Genomic DNA, 17,726 nt, shown 5'->3' with positions numbered 1-17,726 from the left:
AAAGACGTATTCATAAAGCGCAGTATAAAATAACAACCATCAAAACAAGACCAAGACAAACAAAGGCAAGGCAAGAAAAAGAAAACATAGCAGGGGAACAAAAGGAAAGCAAGCCAGACGAAACCCAGTAGTAAGAAAACAAGGACGTGAAAAAGAAAACCGAGCCTAGAAAGATAAGTATTCGAGCTTTTCTTCCACCGCGTGAAACTTCGTTTTTGTGAGAGTAGGATAGGGAAAGAGTGAGTGCTGAATGAGAGATGCAGAGATGGGAAAGCCAAAAAGCCACCCTTTGAGCCTCTCCAGTAGCACCAGGCCTTGGTGTTTAACGGCGGTCGTTCTTGCCGATGCCCCGCTTTCCAGCAACCAAGTGCTTGGACAGCGATGCAACTTGGTGGCGATCGGCCTCGCCCTGGCGCGCCATGCGGTTCATCTTCTTCTGGCCTAGCTTGGCAAGACGCTCGGTCTTGGAGCGGGATTCGGCGGTCTGCACGCCGTCCTCGCGACGGTTGACTCGGGACACGCTGCGCATGCGGCTCATGGCGCGGATGCGTTCGCGGGGAGTGCTGCCATCGGCACCATCCACATCCATAGCATCTGGATCGGCGGTGCCTGCGCGGCTGCGGCCACGGCCACGTGGTGCGCTGGAAGGATCCTGCTTGGCACGTGACTTGATGTCTGTGGTGTCCACACCTAGCACGTCCAGACCCTCGTCGAGCTCGGACAGCGGCACCTTGCGAGCAGAGCGGGGGATGATGGCCTGGTTCTTGAGGCGCTTCTTCATGCGAGCCTCGTTGCGGATCATGGCCTGCTTTTCGCGGATCATCTCGGCCTTCTTCATGATGGACTGCTCCTCGTCGTTGTACTCTTCGTCCTCAGATTCGTAGAAGCCCTCGGTCTCCAGACGCTCCTCTTCCTCCTCCAGCGCCTGTAGCTTGGTCTCGATTTCGGGGTCGACGTAATCGTAGACGTTCTTACCGTCGAGCACCTCGGGGATCTTGTCATACTTCCACTCGGGGTTCTTGAGCATCCAGTCGGCACGCAGGTCAACGTTGAACACACCAGCACCGCCGTTCTGCTCCTCGACATCACGTGCTAGAGTACGACGATCGGCGTCATTCTTGTTGTACTTTTTGAGGTTCTTAACGCCCTCAGGAATGAAAGTCTCGAGGGTCTGGCCGCCCATGGGCGTGGCTACGTGGATACGCGACATGACCTCGGCTAGGCGGCCACTGATGGCGCCGGCAGCGCCGGTACCGGCTTTCATCTTTTGCGAGACACGCTCGGCGATTAGACGTTCACAGGCAGCATTCTTGGCTTCCTGCACGCCCTCGCCAGTGTTGCATGAGAGTTCGAGCAACTCAATCTCGCCAGGCTTGAGTAGAGCGTCGAGCTGACTCTTGAGCTCAGGCTCTAGACCCTCAGGGCGTGTGATGTCGATCTTATTGATGGCAATGAAGACAATCTTGTTGGAGAACAAGGGCTTGATGCTCTTGAATAGGTTGATCTGGGCCTGTACGGGGTAGCCGCACTGCTCAGACAGATCCATGAAGTACAGGATGACGGAGCGCAAATGAGCAATGGCAGTAACCGACTGCATCTCAATGGTGTTCATCTCTTCAAGGCTGTGGTCGAGGATACCAGGGGTATCAATAGCGGCAAAGCGCAGATACTTGTAGTCAAAGTGACCAACAAAGAGAGACTTTGTGGTGAAGGCATACGGCTGCACATCGACATCAGCGCGCGAGATGGAGCGCAGGAAACTGCTCTTGCCAGTGTTGGGGAAGCCGCAGATCACTAGGGTGCGGGTGTTGGGGTCGATTGAGGGCAGACGACCCAGGTGCTGACGCACCTGATCTAGGTACAGAAGAGGGTCCTTGAGTCTCTTGCAGATGGTGGCCATGCGGCCAAGAGCAGCACGCTTCAGCTGCTTGCACTGGAATAGCGACTGGGCGTACTTGATGAGACGCACATAGTCGCGCGAAATGGTCTCTATCAGGCCTTTGGCGGTAGATAGCTGACCGAGAGCAATCTTGAAATGGTCCTGGTCGTACAGGGTGTTGAAGAGATCACGGTGAAAAGGATGACAGCTGGTGAGGCGGGGGAAGCTCTCGAGGATGGCGGCAAACTTCTCGGAGAAGGTCTCTTGGGTGAACTTGACCTTGCGAGTGTAGAAAGCGCGGATACGCGAAATCACTGGGGGGGAGGAGAGGGAGAAAAGGTTAGTTGGAGAAGAGGGGAGGGGGGGGGGGAGAGGTGACTGGGCCTATGAGGCATCAAGAAAGATAACCCGGATATGGGCCATAGCCACCCATCAATACAAGGAGACGAGAACGGAGAGGCTTACTGAATCCAGAGCGAATCTGCGTAGGTAGACGGCGCTGCGTGCCGCTCAGCACAATGTCTAAAAACTCCTGCGACGTAGGCACAGGAGGGATGTCCTTGAACGAGGTACGTAGAGACATGATGGGCCGGTTTTTTGAGGGAGGAGGGAAGAAGAGAAAAACCGACAAGGGGGAGGGGGTCAAACGCCAGCCGGAACAACGTCGTGAACAGGGAGGAGAGAGAGGTAAAGAAGAGACGAAGTGGGAGAGGAGAAGGAGAGAGTAAAGGTAGTCGTGATAGTGTTAAAAGGCCTTGGCAATGGAAGAGAAGGACTTTTTTTTTTTTGCTGATTCTGCCAAAGGCGGTGAGTGCAGTATTTGATTTTTTTTTTCAGTATTTTTTTTGGTGTCCCCGCTTTTTGCCACTTAGCTTATCTTATCAAATATGGGGGTGGGGGTGGAAGTTGTGTAGCGGAGAGCGCATGCCACAAGCAACTTGATGATGAGTGCAGCATTATTAAGAGATTTCTACTCGACGTTGGATTGTCGTCCAAGTCCATATTGGCGACTTGGACATTTGGCGTTGATATTGCTTAGGTTGCTGACATCGAGGCCTAAGTGATGGTGGGGAATTGTAGCTATAGTACTAAAAGGGCATCTTTCTGGAAGACAACCACTCTAAAAGCCAAGGGTGTGGGTGGCATGTGCGCCACTTACATGGTTTGGGCTTGTGCTGGCTTGAAGCATGAAAGGAGAAGAGGGCCTTTTTGTTTGCTGATCATTTATTTTAATGTGTTACATGGCAGGGCTAAAGATAGTCCACAGCTTTGTAGATATCTTGGAGCCACGGCACTAGTGTACAGGACCACCGGCTGGGGAAGAGACAAAGAGGCCAGGCTGAACTTCCCGGCCGGAGATGTCAACCTCCGAAAGCAGTAATGGTACTAAGTTACAGTCGGTCCTGATTGGCTAGTTTTAGGTCTCCAGCAAAAAATCTTAATTTGCGGTTTCTCCTCATTGGAATTTTCTCAGCCTCGTTCCCTCTCTTCTGTTGTCTCATTCCCCTCGTCAACGACGCATCTTTAACCTTGCCATTCCGAGCCGGCCACACATAAACACAGACATACACACACAGACTTGATTCTCATACTCGAATTCATTCGCATTTGTAACAACAAGCTTCACGCCATGTCTTCATCCACTGCCCTCCCCCCTCACAAGGCTGCCTTCCTTAAGGCCGCCATCACCGGCGATATCCTCAAGTTTGGCTCTTTTACGCTCAAGAGCGGTCGCCAATCACCTTATTTCTTCAATGCTGGCGACTTTTACCGCGCTGACCTGCTGACCGCACTGTCCGAGGCCTATGCCACTACCATTGCTAATGCCGCTGCCGATGGCCTCGAGTTTGACGTGATATTTGGTCCTGCTTACAAGGGCATTCCGCTGGCCACCATGGCAACGCTGGCTCTGGGTGCCATGGGCCCGCAGTATGCCGATATATGCTACTCGTTTGATCGCAAGGAGGCCAAGGATCATGGCGAGGGCGGAAGCATTGTTGGCGCCCCCCTCAAGGGCAAGCGGGTGTTGATTGTCGATGACGTTGTGACAGCTGGTACTGCCAAGCGCGAGGCCATTGCCAAGATCACCAAGGAAGGTGGTCAGGTGGTTGGCATTGTTGTGGCTGTTGACCGTATGGAGAAGCTGCCGTCACCTGATGGTGATGACACTAAGCCCATGCCTAGTGCCATTGGCGAGCTGAAGAAGGAGTACAACCTGCCCATCTACGCCATCCTTACCCTGGACGATATTGTCAACGGCATGAAAGAGTTTGCGTCGCCTGAGGACGTGAAGCGTACAGAGGAGTACCGCACCAAGTACAAAGCCTCAGACTAAAGGGCTAGTGCAGTAGTGGAGGCGACACACAACTAAGAAGGGAAAATAAAAAGGGGGGTTTTAGCGGACACTTTTCATGTGCCTAGGGAGAAGGGAGCATAAGGGCGTGTTATACAGGCGCGGGCTAGCGCTTATTCTCTCGCGAAAAGGAGAAGGAAAATGAGTAATGGGAAGAGAGAACTCTATATTGTGATTGTAAAACCGAACATACAGCCTACCAACTGCCACCCTCGTTCTTACTGCTACCATCTTTGTTACTGCATAGTGCGCACGTTTGGTAACGCTGGCTCAACAAAGCATGCTATTGGCCACGGAGAAAGCTCTATATAGTCGGGTGCTTATGCGTGCATATGCGTGCATATGCTGCACAGTGTTAACAACGCTCTAGCTCTTCGTTTCGAGGATCTGATGGGGTTTGTTAGTCAGTTTGGCTGAACTGTTGCTTACGTGGGGCAAGCAGTGAGGAAGGCAGTGAGTAATCGATCAGGTATGAGAGCTGAAACACAACATAGGGTAGGAGGCAGGGAAGAAAGAGAGAGTCGCAAGCCACTAGACCCTTGCTTGCTACTTGTCTGTTGTCGCTTACTACATGCTACATACCATATCGTTCCAGCCGCCGCCGCCAAACGTAGCTAGGCTTTCTGTGTGAGAGCGGGTATATCCCATTGAGGTGTACACTCCGAGGAGGTGCTGTTTGTTTGGGAGCAGAAAACAAATTAGCTTTGGTAATCCGAACAGAAGGGAGAGAAGGCGGGAAAACTCACGTCTTGGCACAACAGTGCAATAAGCTCCACGTCTGGCGCCCTCGTCATCCGCTGCACGTAGTTTGCCATCAACTGACGCCCCAGACCCTTGCCTTGGGCCGCGTGAACACACGCAAACGAATGCAGAGCTGCCATTGATCCCGTGCGTGCTGAGCTCGGATCGGGAGTCCAACCTGCCGGCACTTCCATGTCCCCATCGGAAATGACGGGGTTGGCGGAGCGCGAGGCGATAATGTGGCAGACGAGGGTCCACTTGCCGCCCGACTCGGAGGTGGAGTCGGAGCTGGGGCTAGGCAGTAGCTTGCCGTCTAGAACGGCGTTGGCAGGGGCCTTGAGAAACAAGCCGAGGCAGAGATCAGGATAGTGTGTTAGGCGGTAGCGAAACTGAGCAAGGGGTAAAAGAGTTAGTGGCTAGAAGGGAGGAGGGGAGGGGAAGATGGTACGGGGTTGCGACATGCCTTTTCCGGGGTAGCACGGTAGTTAGGATTGGTAAAGGCGTCATTCTCTACAATCTGGCAGGCCTCGGCGTCGGCAATGGTGAGATGGCGAATACCGGCCTCGAAGGTTAGGCCGGGGATGTGAATGGTTTCCATTTGGGGGGGGGGGGTGTGTGAAAAGCCGGAGGTCGGAGGTGAAACTGACTTTAGACAAGTATGCGTGACGTGTAATGTGTGCTGTATGGAGTAAGTGAAACAACGGACAAGTGAAGCAGAGTGAGTGTCTTTTATATGAGAGTGTATAAGAGGCGGAGTGTTAGTTGTTGATTTAGTGGACACTGACGAGCAGGCCTTCATTTATAGGGCGCAAGGCCCACTGTTTCTGGCTTTTAGCACTGGCGCTAGCGTTAGCGTTACCTAGCCCTGAACTTTGCTGTTTTTGACCGCGGAGCCCAAGCTTGGCCTTTGTCTCGCCTATTGTCCGCTTTTCTGTTTGTTTACCTGGCTGGTTCAGCGTATGGTTAGCCAGGACAGAAGGGTTGAGCCTTGAAAACTGCCCATAACTGCCTCTCAACAGCTATCAAGCAGCTCCAAGGATCCCCTAAGCAGACCTATAAATACAGCGCCTCAAATCTCCACTTTCCTCCCCCACCACAAGCTGTCAACATGGGCTTTTCTCGCCTAAGCTTCTTCTCTCCAAGAGCTTGCTCTCTCCACGGGTGCCTTTGATCCATCGTTAATTGTAGCCAGCCTCGATAACTACAGCCCGCTGCTCTGCCCTCCGTTTCCTGCCTTTCTATCGCGCTCTTCAGCTCCCGATAAACCGGCATTATGTAAGCACTCCCTCCCTCCGGTTGCTTGGGCTTGCGAGAGCTGGCCACAACGGCTAACCTGACCAACCCACCAATGACGCCATCTCTAGGAGAATAACGCTCAATATCACGAACCCCGAGTCGGGCGATGACCAGGACACACTGCTCACCCTAGAAATCTTTCCCGACATGACCCTGGAGACGCTCTGCGATTCCATCCGTACCGAGACCCAGATCCCCAATGATGCTCAACACATCTATCACAACGGCCACCTGATCGCCGACCGTGTCAAGACGCTCGAAGAAATGGGCATTGTTGACGGCGATATGCTGGCCTTGCACGTGCGCAAGGCCCGAGACTCAGGCTCTGCTGCCGATGCTCGCGGTCGCCAATCAGCAGCGGCAGCGTCTTCCTCTGCTCCCGTCGCTCAGCTCCCAACTGGCGGTGCCGCCACGATGGATAACGTCCGGAACAACCCCGAGCTGCTCCGTCTGCAGTTGCTCAGTTCTCCCGAGGCCCGGGCTCATTTGCAGCGTGCCCAGCCAGCACTAGCCGACGCACTAGAAGACCCAGCGCGGTTTGCCAATTTACTGCAGCAAAATTTCAATAGAGACCTCGATGAACGCCGTGCCCGCCAGGATCAGATCGACCGCTGGAACGCCGACCCGTTTGATGTCGAGTCACAGGCCCGGATTGAGGAGATGATTCGTCAGGAGCGTGTAATGGAGAACCTGCAGAATGCCATGGAGTACAACCCTGAGGGTGAGTTTGCATCTACTAATGTACACTGATGTATACATGTCCTCTCGACTAACGGCCACCCTCCTCCCAGTCTTTGGCCGTGTGCACATGCTTTATCTTAACGTCGTAATCAACGGCACTGTCGTCAAGGCCATGGTTGACTCGGGTGCTCAGGCCACAGTCATGTCGCCGTCTTGTGCCGAAAGTTGCGGCATAATGCGGCTTGTCGATAAGCGCTTCTCGGGCATTGCGCGTGGTGTTGGCACCGCCAACATTATCGGCCGCGTGCATCTGTTCCAGATCAGGATTGGCAACATGTTCCTACCCTGTAGCTTTACTGTTATGGAGGGCAAGGCTGTTGATCTTCTGCTTGGCCTTGATATGCTCAAGCGTCACCAGGCCACTATTGACCTTGCCCGCGACCGCTTGATCATCCAGGGCGAGGAGGTGCCGTTCCTGGGTGAGGCCGAGATTCCTAAAATGCTGGAGGATGACGAAGAGACTGCCCAAGTTTCTGGTCCTGCTGGGACCACCATCGACTCACGCTCCGGTGCCGTATCCACTCCCGCTGAGCCCCAGCCGACTCCCGGAACTCCTGCTGCTGCTGCTGCTGCTGCTGCCCACACAGCGGCTGAGCGGCAGCATGCATCCGCTTTTGCGTCGATTGCAGGCACGCAGCCGGCACCAGCACCCACTGCTGCTGCCTCAGCCACCACTACGTCAGCGCCAAACCACCAGGCGTCCGGGTTCCCTGAGAGCGACATTGAGCAGCTCATGGCTCTTGGCTTCCCCCGAGAAGGTGCTCTAAGTGCTTTGCAAGCTGCAGGCGGCAATGTCGAGGTAGCCGCGGGACTGCTCTTTGGGGCCTAGTCCGGCGCTGCCGTTGGCCTGGTGGAAGGAGGATAGGGGAAGTGTGCGACCAACAAGAAACCGGCTATTGATGATCGAGTATAGTAAAAACTAGCTAGCCAGTGTTTCAGCGCCGAAAAATCAACATTGCATTTTGCTTATGTGTGTAGCGCAATCTTTTCTTCCCCCATTCCACCTTTTTACTTCTTCACTTTCTACCAACGGGACCCTGGACCACATGGGCTCGCTGTCTACTGCAGCGATTAGCTATGCCTAAACATCATGACGATGGCTCTAATGCCAAGCCAGTCTATGCTTAGGCATACCCTGTAGTAGTCACGTTTTGAAGTTATATCTTACAACTCTATCCATCCTTTTGAGCTGTGGATGTGGATGTGGATGTGGATGTGGATGTGGCTGTGGCTGTTTTTAATTTTTTGGTTTGTTCCTTTATAGCTCTCTAGATTTATCCTTAGCTTGTAAAAGCATTGCCAGCAACAGCATCTGGCTTGCTTTCAGTCTCTTCTCGTTAACTGAATGCTTAGTCTGCGAACTTTCTTCTGCAATTCTTTCCACTATAACCTGTCGAGCCAGACTACCTGATTAGAAGCGAGGACCTGTAGGACATGTTGTATGGTTCGGTTGCTGTTTCAACTCTATCTTGTAATACGGAGCTACAGGACTTGATGTGCTCACCAGGTAATAGCTATGTTGATTTATATAACTGGCAGCTGTTACTAGTGAAAGTGATGGCGTGGGATTGTGATATTCTCCCAGAACCCGCTCTTGGTACTGGACGACCTAAGGCTTCTTTATTAGAGGCCTAGGTTGAGCAGTGGGTAAAGTTAACAGGGCTAGTTGCACTTTCCCATGCGGAGGCTTGTTGATAGCAGGCGGCCTTGGCGATCATGGCATATTTTCCCTAGCTTTCCAGACCGTATGACAGGTCACCTCACATGGGGATGTGGTGGAAATGGCGTTTTATCAAAGGATATCCGTAGCATAGCGCTGTACGATAGTGGTGTTCGATATGCTTGTCAATGGCCGCACAGCACGCCGTAGCATAGATTAACACAACACTACTACTTGGTTACTAGATGGTAGAGTAGAAGATCCTCTTTTACTCGCCCCCTTGTCTTGGAGAGACTTGAGGTAATATGCCTCTAATCAGATATGTCTGGGGCTGGTGGTGTGCTTGTTGCACGTTTGACAGAGCCCTGATCAGCAGAGAAGACGATCTCGGCTTAGAGCAGCTCTTCTGGCACTTGAAACAGAGGATCCTGGCAAGTGGTGAAGGAGCCATGCTGAACAACACTGCAGAGAGCACCATTGTAGCAAGCTAGTAAGGGCCTAGAGATGCCCAAAAGCCAAAGACTCGAAGCATATCAGACACGGCCAAGGCTGTCATGTTGAGTCAAGCCCCATGGTATCCTCCTCTGTTGATCACGGCTTTCCCATTAGGATTAATACTACGGTATTTATGTCTGAATATAGCGAGTTCTATATCAAGCAATTGTCTGCCAGCGATGGCATCAGGACTATTCGTATAGTTAAAGCGAGTAGTAATTCTTACGTCAGAATTGGCTGTTAGTTGGCTTGCATGAAAGGAGCATAACTAAGCACTATATACGACAGCTTATTATTGTATGGACGTCATTAGAAGAAGCTGTGCTTGTCACTAGCTAGTCGCTAGCTATCTATATAACTGCGTAGTGGTCGCTTTTGACATGGTACACACGTTCTTTACCTGAAGAGGCCCTTCCTTACATGAACCGACTAGGCCATCTTTGGCCCAAGACTTAGAGCGTCTAGTCAGTCTTGCTTAAACACGACATGTTAACTCACTATTGCCTTTTCCGAAGTAAAGTATTTTGGCTCATAGTATGATTTATTAGTGCTATACGCCCTTAGCCTTCAGTGCTCCTTGGAGTGTTGTCTCCCGCTACTTTACTCTCCAGTTTTTACGCCTCTGTTTACCGTAGCTTATACACACACGGCTTCAGGATCGCATCCTCGTCTAGCTCCTCATCATGCTCGTCCTTGCCCACGGGCCACTTCTTTTTCTGCTGTCCGTTTGCCGGCTTGCCGTACTTGTCAACATTTTTTCCCTTGACGGGTGGCGCAGCTTTGATAAAGTGCATCTTGACAAACATGCGATTGGATAGGTCAACAGCCTCATCTGGCTCACCATGTAGCACAAATCCACGTTTCTGCAAGGCCCCCACGAAGGCTGAGACGTCGGTTTCCTGTCGTCGGTCTGCTTCACCGTCTACTTCGATAGCCAATTCCTTGTGTTGGCCCTCAAGCTGTTTCTCCTTGTCCTCCTTGCTTGGCTTCTTGGCAACGGCAGCAGCCTTCTTGCGGTTACCTACTGAATGCGACACCACGTTGCGACCCGGAGCCGCATTGCTTGCTGGGCCGCCCACTCGGCCAAAGCGCGACTTGATCTCTGATACCCAGAGCTCTCCCTTCCAGTGCAGAATACGGTAGGCTTCATCAATAAAGTCTAGCCAGTTGGTGCCCATCAAGGCTAGACAAAAGACTACAACGTCAGCTGCGCCATCGTCTAATGGCACATTGGCAATATCAGCCGCCGTGACGAGGGGAGAAGGCGAGTGCAGGTCGAAGCTGTGAACACGCACACGTAGCCCTGCGGTATCAGATTGCAGGGCCTGCGCTAGTTTAGCATCTCCGCAGCCCATATCGGCCATCACACACGTGCCCTGTGTGCGCGGCAGGGGCGTGACCGCAAGGCTAGCATAGCTCGGCTTTTCTGCCTTTGCCGCACCACGGCGAACATACGGAGCACGGTGGGCTGCGCGTTCGCGCACTAGTGCCACGTATCCGTCTACTGGGTTTTCTGGCCACACCTCGACCTGCTGCCGAAAGCCGGCGTGATATTCCTCAAAGAGCTCGGGTGTTGCGCTGAACAGTTTCAGTGCTTCTTCTGATGGCCGTGTGTATAGAGTCTCGTTCAAGTGGCGGAAGCGGGCAGGGATTAGCTTCGCACGCATGGCCCGTTGCAATGGGGTGAGTTTGGCCGATGGGATGGGGAGGGGAGCCAGTGCTGCCGGGGCCGGAGTGGGAGCAGGGGCCGGAGAGGAATCGGAACTAAGCATTGCTTGCGTAGACTGCTGGCCCTTCTTTCTGCCTTCTTTCTTCGCCGTCTTCTTAGCACTCTGTTTTGCTTCCAACAAAGGCTGGCTCTTCTGTTTGTCAGCAGCCTGGACATTGGTCTGGGCCTTTTGATTCTGCTTCTTCGTAGGAGCGGCCTGATCGCCACCCTCAACATCATTGCCATCACCGGCAGCCTTATCCTTCTGCTGCTGCGACACCACGCCCTTCTTTGCTTTCTTCGAAGCGCCCTTTCCCTCAATAACCGACTCCCACATATCGGCCACGTTATCAACGTTCACGTCATCCTGCGAGCCGGCACCAGCCCGCTTGCGTTTGCGTGGCTTTTTAACTGGCGCTGGGGGCTCGCCCGATGCCTTAGCTTCACTAGCTGCATTAGCTGCAGCTTGTGTCAGGCTTTCTTTCCGGAGCTTGCCCGGAGCCACAGACCAGCCTTTGACGGCGAACATACTAATATCCAAGAGGGTCTTTAGGAGGAAGGGGGAGTCGTCGGCGGCTATTGCAGTGGAACCTAAATTAAGATGCGTATTCTCGAATAGGAATCGCTAAACGGCTAGCAAGAACAAAGTGATGCTAGATATGCAGTTCCTGGGTGTTGTTTATAATGCGGCGCATTAGTGATGAAATAGAAGACATTGAAGTGTTGGTTGTTGGAGAAAATTGGCCATCAAAAAGTTTAAGTGGGGCGATAAGCTTGATAAGAATGATAAGAACCCGATAGTACAAGGCCTGTCATATAGTAACCCTGAAATGGCACAGTGATTAACCCTACAACCCTAGTGTTTTGCTACTGTAATGAAATCATATCAAGATGGTCTCCATGGCATTACTCTGCTCCATCATGTGATGACACGCCAAAGTACCCAGATACTACTACAAGTTACACGCCGACCAACAAGTCCAAATCCAGTCCCTTCAATCAACCCACTCACGTCCCCCGCTACCTACCACTACCATGGTACCCGGGACAAAGGGCCCAAGGCTATGAAACACGCAGAATCCAGGCGTACGAAAGATTGGAAGATTGACCGAGAAAGCTCAAAAAGGCTGGCTGCCTGACTTGGGCTTAAAAAATGCACGATTTGGTGAGAAGACTACGGTACGCGGCGTGATATCACAGCATGCATGGCGTTTCTTTCTTTTATTTTTATTCTTTTTTCTCGTTTTCTACAGGGCGAGGGAGGGTAGGCGCAAGTCCGGATAGAGGGAGGGGCTGGAAGCCCGCTTAGAGCAGCGGCAAGACGGATCGATGAAAAAAGTGTCGACTGTTGCAGCAGACAGGTTGATTCGAGACAAGCCGAAAAAAAAAGGAACCACTGAGGGGAGCTATAGATGAATATGGGCGAACATGGGCGGAAAGAGGAAGGGAGGCTTGGTGGGTATTCGAGCAAGGGAACTGGAGCCGGGAATTCCCTCTCTGAAATCAAAGACAACGGGAAAAGGATCAAAGACAGACGCAGGGCTGCTGAGGTGAGGGAAATGGAGAGAGAAAGGAGGGGGGCGTGGCGGGTCCTAAAGAGGACGGATGAAAGAGGAGACGAAAGAGGTGGTGTACCTTTTGATGACGAGGTGTATATTCAAAGGGCCTGAGGAGAGAAGGGAAGAGAAAAAGAGGGGCATGAGAGACGGTGGGACTTAGAGGGGAAAGAGTACACAGAATAAGCAAGATGTGGCGAGTGATGTCTTTGATCCATGCGTGAGGGCGCTGCACTTCCGAAGGTGTACAAGAGGCATAAGGGGGGAAGAGAAAGAGGAGAAGAGGGGGAGGAAAGGAAAGCAGGAAATGGAGAAGAAGGAGGAAGGGGAGAAGGAGGAAAGGAAGAAGGAGGAAGGGAAGAAGAAGAAACAGGAGAGGGAAAGGAAGAGGAAAGGGAAAGAGGAAAGGGAAGAGGAGGAGGGCAAGAGGAAGGGCAGGCAGAGAGTGCAAAGAAAAGAAGAGGTGCGTTTTGTGCGTGGGAAAAAGGAGGAAAGCCGGCAATTAGCTGTGTCCATAAGCGTGACGTGTTTGAGTAGCTGCAGGCGCGAAGGAGGAGGGAAAATGGTAAAGGGCAAAGGGCAATGTAGGGCAGGGCTATTGCTGGCTAAGGCGTGTGTAACCACTGTGCAACGTCTGTGTAACGTTAAAGTCACAACGGAGGAAATTCGAAGTTGGGCAAACAGACAGTGGTAAACTGTAATGGACGCATACTGTTAGAGGTATTTATTGAAGGGGCAGATATGTTGTGTATCCCAAAGTGCGTTCTTTACAGACTACACTGTGCTGCCGTGTAAAGGCACATGGCAAATGTATGCGGTTAACACAAGTAGCGGCAGGAAAGTCAGCAACAAAAGATCGTCCCAGCACAAACACATGCACACAAACGATGAAGGCAGGCTTTGTTTAGAGTCAGGCCAAGGCTTTGGTAAACAGGCAGGCCTTTGAGCAAACAAGCATTCAAGCATATCAGCATGAAAGTATAGCATATAGATACAAGCATGCTAATGAAAGCAAGCACACTAGCCGCCCGGATGCACAGGAACAAATAGCCATATTGAACAAACACCTTGTGCAGTGGAGCGAACAATAAATCAAGAGGCGGCACAGCGTAGGCGGACACGAAAGGCCGAAGAAGGCAGCACGGCACTGCTAGAGAGACAATAGCTTGTGCATGCACACCTTGGCTTTTTTGTTTTCCTTGTTTCCTGGTGAAATCAGTCCCTACGCACACGGAAAGCCAGCTCATCAGCTAGCATCTGCTAGATAGTTAGCTGGCAAGACAGGCAAACATAAACACACACAGGCCAGGAGAACAGATGGATAACACAACAGCTACTCCGTCAAGATGCAGCAGTGGGCGGTGGGATTGCGGGTGCGGACGTTGAGATCGTGAGATCTGGCGAAGAAGGATGAGAAGGAAGCAGAGAAGGAGAGACTAAAAGACTGACTGACTGGAAGTGACTTCTAGAGGGCAAAGGGGTCTCGATAGTGCCTGTGCGCTGTACATCTATACATGTAGAAACCTGCCATAAAACAGGTCTAGGCTGTATATATGTACGCACAAAATAAGAGCATAGAATTGCATGGCCCATGCTGTTGGTAATATGGAGCAGGTGCCCAGGGAAGGGCACATACAGAATGCAGAAACAGACATACCAGCAAGTCGTTCAATGTCTCCTCTGATGTTGCACATGTTTCTCTTGTTCATCTCCCCTTGTCCCATTTCTTTGGCTCAGCAAGAATAAGAAAAAAAAAAGAACTAGTGATGGAGATAGACTCGGCAGGAAAAAGAAACAGGCGCGCTACACTGCCCCATTATGACAGGCAGAAGAAGCAATAATAGCCCCGGGACACAGTAGCGGAGAGGAGGAAGGAGACGAGGAGAAGCTACGACAAATCCCATGCATGCAATGTACACGCCACCACCAGCACCACCACCACCACTAGGATGGAAGAGACAAGAGACTGAAAAACGACAAATTAGTGCGCTTTAGGGCGGGTGCAGGGGCAACAGCCAGCCAGCGCAGGAGACAGGCCAGAACAGGACAGGCCGGCCAGAACAGGCCCAAGCGGTGCAATACAAACTAGAAACAGAGAATAGAGACAGAGATGGAGACAGAGGCAAAGAGGAAGAAACGGCGATACAGAGAGAGACAGAACCAAGACATAGAAAATGAGGAGACACAGAAGGAAAGAAAACAAGGGTAGATGGGCTCCGTCCGGACTCCTGCGCTGGCCACGTTACTAAGCTAATAGCCCGGGGACTCGTAAGGGGAGGAGAAGGCGAGGTGGGGGGGGGGGGATGGGACTGATAAAGGTAAAAAGATTTCCTGACTCAGAGCCGTGCCAGCTACCGTGCCATTGTTCCAGTTCTAGTCCCAGCTTACAGGGGATCGGGGAGACAGAAGAACAGAACCATGGCACTATGACTGGGATAGATAGAGGGGGCAGTGTGTGCGAGCGGGCTTGTCAAACTGGCCCACCCTCTTTTCTTTTTTTCCTTCTTTCCTTCTTTTTCATTCTGTGCCTCTCACTTCTCTTGTCTAGTAAGTAATGAACCACAGAACCGCCAGCTTTGGGTCACATAGGCTGAACGGAGGCTCACGTTGAACCTGATCTCTGTGCCCTATAATATACTGACTGCCCTTGAGCTGAAGACAGGGGGAGGGGGTTGACAGCGCAAAGTAGGCCGGCGAAAAAGAGAGCCCGTGTGAGAGCGAGGGGAAGATTGAAGGAGAAAAGGAGAAGATAAGCAAAGTCGTGGACAGACGGGCAAGTGTTGAAGAATGGAGGCAGAGGGAGGGGCGGAGCTGAAAATGGACTGTAACAGCAGGACAGCCATTGGGTGCTCTCCCCTCCCTGCATCCATTTTATTCTTCTTTGTCTTCTTTTGTGGCCCTGTTCCTTGCTGCTGTCGCCATCGCTACTACCGCTACTGCCGTTACAACTGTGACTGTTGTATGTGATATTTGCTGCTGTGTGTTTGGCCTGCAGCCAGGGTCAGGTGGTCACCCCCCCTTGTCACAATTATAAGTTTACCATCACATTTTCCTCTCTAGGCCTAGGCCCACCATAGACCAGGTTAAGGGGGAGGCGAAAGAAAAGGGACAGAAGTAGTAAAAACGGCTTTGGCCGAATGGGTACACGGAGCTGGTTCCAGAGGTGTGGCAGAGAGAGAGAGAGAGAAGGAAGGGGGCTGTTATCGTTATCACTTCCCAAAAGGAGATAACGGGGTCCAGGCGATGGCTACGTGCAGAGAATAAGGGTAAAGACCGTGCTGTAGGCTTGGCCTAGGCGGCAGGCTGTGTGGGCTGTGTTGGACGACTGGACTGGGCGAAACTGGGGATTTCTCCGGGCTCCGGCGCGTCGGAGGTGGGGGGGGGGGCTAGAGTAGAGCCAGAGGAGGCGAAGAAGCGAAGAGAAGGGAGAAGAATGCCGGAGAATCGAAGGACAGAATGGCCAAGCGCAGGTTTGTTCTACGCATCGTGTAGATAGTATAAGCGGACGACAAGAGATGGAATAAAAAGCTAGCAGAATGATGTATTCAGGCACAGGTTGAAGAAGCAATGACCCGCCCCACTTTTATGTATGCTTGATTAATGCATGTGTAGCGAGTACATGAGCCGTCTATATAGATGATAGGAGCACAGGGTGTATTGTGTACAACAGGGCAATCTTCAAAGAGCCTGCCTGTTCCGCTCTGTCTGTGCCTAGCTATCTATGTCTGTCTCTGGTGTTGTTTCTGGCTATCAACACTGCCTGCCTGCCGCCCACTTACACTGACTCCAGTGGCCGGGTTAGAGACAAGTCTAGACATATAGACCAGCCCCTGGCTATAGCTCCTAGCTTGAAGCTTTGTTTCCCAGCTTAACCTAGCCTAGAAGCTTAGCTTGGGGGGCATCGGTTTAGTTTTGATGGGCTCTGTATTTACAGGGGGTGCTAGTGGATCTAGGCATGTGGAGTCGCTGTAAATGGTGAAAGTCCCCACTGTACGCCCCCCGGCAGGGCGGGTGGGACTAGGAAAAGCATAATAGGAACAGCAGGAGTCTACGACTATGTTTTTATTCTCTTTTTACAGGGCGTTTTTGCACGAGAGATCTTTATCTCCAGGATGGCTGTTTTGCCATGTTTTCTCGCTCTTTTCCATGTCTATTCCACTGTCCTCCAAAAGCGCTTTTTTATTTTATTTTACCTGCTATTCTTGCCCCCCCCCCCCCCCCCCTCTCGTTCCCCAAGACAAGGCAAGGGCTCTTCTCTTTCTCTTCTCTTCTGTTTTCTTTTCCCTTTCTCTCGAGTCAAGAGGAAAAGAGGAATCACAAATTACAGCTCACAAATCACAAGTCACATTCTCTACTTTTCTCTACTTTTCTCTATATTTCTCATTATATCTTTTTATTTATTTTCCATTTGATATCCCAGAAGAGTGCCATCCACATTCGAGCCTCTTTCCTTCCTGCTTTATTCGTATTTTATCTCTAGCTCTGCCTGCGCAGGCAAGACTTGGCCAGGCAAAAGGAAAGAACAAGTCGCCGCCCCTCCTCCTTTGGCTTGGATCCTTCTGAATAGGAAAACTTCCTTCCTTTTTTGCTCTTTTCCCTTCGTCTGGTCTTTGGCCCTATGTTTGCCCTGGACTCTTCTTGGCAAAGAAAACAACGGCAATAACCTCAACTTTCTTCTTTTGTGCCTTCTTCTTGCCCAATCTTCCCCTTCTAATCCCACAAATTCTCCATCACAACTTCCGCACATTCTCTTTCTATTTCACACCTTCCCACTTTTCTGGCTGGGCCCACGTCATCTCAAGAAACGTCCAGGCTCTGCGCGGAGCTGATCCAAAGCCTTGAAGCCTCCGGCCAAAAGCTTCAGGCCATATAGGCTACGATTCTACACTCTGCAACTGCTTCGGAAGCCCCAGCTTGCTTCCAAACGCTGTCCATCGTGATCGGCGTCATTCTCGCTCCTCTCGCGCCCCTAACCCCATTCGATCCCCTCATCTTTGTTCTCGGGCCCTGTCTAGCTCTTCATTGAGGTTCCTTCCTCCCGCTCCTTAGGCCTTTTCCTCTTCTGGTCCTTGTCCTTGCTTGGCTCTTCTTTCCATCGCTCTCTCCCGGATCTCTTAGCTGTTTCTCTGACTCCTTTCATCATCATACCACTCACCCTGCCTTCTGTTCGACTTGGCCCCCCCCGTCTTCTCTTCTTTCTTAGCCTCTTCTACGCGCTCTTCTCTCTGCTTCTTTTCTTTAAGCCACCCCCCCCCCCCCCCGAGCTTGACTTGAGGTTCGACTAAGCTTGACAGACA

The 17,726-nt window shown here is 51.8% G+C and overlaps 5 protein-coding genes across 5 annotated transcripts; 2 read left to right on the top strand and 3 right to left on the bottom strand.

Annotated features, from left to right (window-relative positions):
* Nucleotides 1–322: 322 nt before the first annotated feature.
* HOO65_020151 (Nucleolar GTP-binding protein 1) lies at nt 323–2,462 on the bottom strand (the record flags this gene model as incomplete). Its single annotated transcript, XM_071006549.1, has 2 exons — nt 323–2,193; nt 2,345–2,462. The coding sequence occupies 2 exons, from the start codon at nt 2,460–2,462 to the stop codon at nt 323–325; spliced, it is 1,989 nt and encodes a 662-aa protein (XP_070860789.1).
* A 1,047-nt stretch (nt 2,463–3,509) lies between these two features.
* HOO65_020150 (Orotate phosphoribosyltransferase) lies at nt 3,510–4,214 on the top strand (the record flags this gene model as incomplete). The annotated part of the gene is made up of 1 exon (XM_071000002.1): nt 3,510–4,214. The coding sequence occupies one exon, from the start codon at nt 3,510–3,512 to the stop codon at nt 4,212–4,214; it is 705 nt and encodes a 234-aa protein (XP_070860788.1).
* Nucleotides 4,215–4,598: 384 nt separating this feature from the next.
* Nucleotides 4,599–5,571, bottom strand: HOO65_020149 (gnat family; the record flags this gene model as incomplete). Its single annotated transcript, XM_071006953.1, has 4 exons — nt 4,599–4,619; nt 4,815–4,904; nt 4,979–5,362; nt 5,422–5,571. 4 exons carry the CDS (start codon nt 5,569–5,571, stop codon nt 4,599–4,601), a joined length of 645 nt encoding a protein of 214 aa, XP_070860787.1.
* An 845-nt stretch (nt 5,572–6,416) lies between these two features.
* On the top strand, nt 6,417–7,839 carry HOO65_020148 (DNA damage-inducible protein 1; the record flags this gene model as incomplete). Its single annotated transcript, XM_071006764.1, has 2 exons — nt 6,417–6,990; nt 7,061–7,839. 2 exons carry the CDS (start codon nt 6,417–6,419, stop codon nt 7,837–7,839), a joined length of 1,353 nt encoding a protein of 450 aa, XP_070860786.1.
* A 1,952-nt stretch (nt 7,840–9,791) lies between these two features.
* On the bottom strand, nt 9,792–11,402 carry HOO65_020147 (25S rRNA (adenine(645)-N(1))-methyltransferase; the record flags this gene model as incomplete). The annotated part of the gene is made up of 1 exon (XM_071000001.1): nt 9,792–11,402. The coding sequence occupies one exon, from the start codon at nt 11,400–11,402 to the stop codon at nt 9,792–9,794; it is 1,611 nt and encodes a 536-aa protein (XP_070860785.1).
* Nucleotides 11,403–17,726: the final 6,324 nt, after the last annotated feature.

Source organism: Ceratocystis lukuohia, assembly GCF_044167205.1.
Source record: "Ceratocystis lukuohia strain C4212 chromosome Unknown Supercontig2_pilon, whole genome shotgun sequence".
NCBI lineage: Eukaryota > Fungi > Ascomycota > Sordariomycetes > Microascales > Ceratocystidaceae > Ceratocystis > Ceratocystis lukuohia.
The sequence above is the reverse complement of the archived record's forward strand: the minus strand, read 5'-3'. Positions and strand labels throughout refer to the sequence as shown.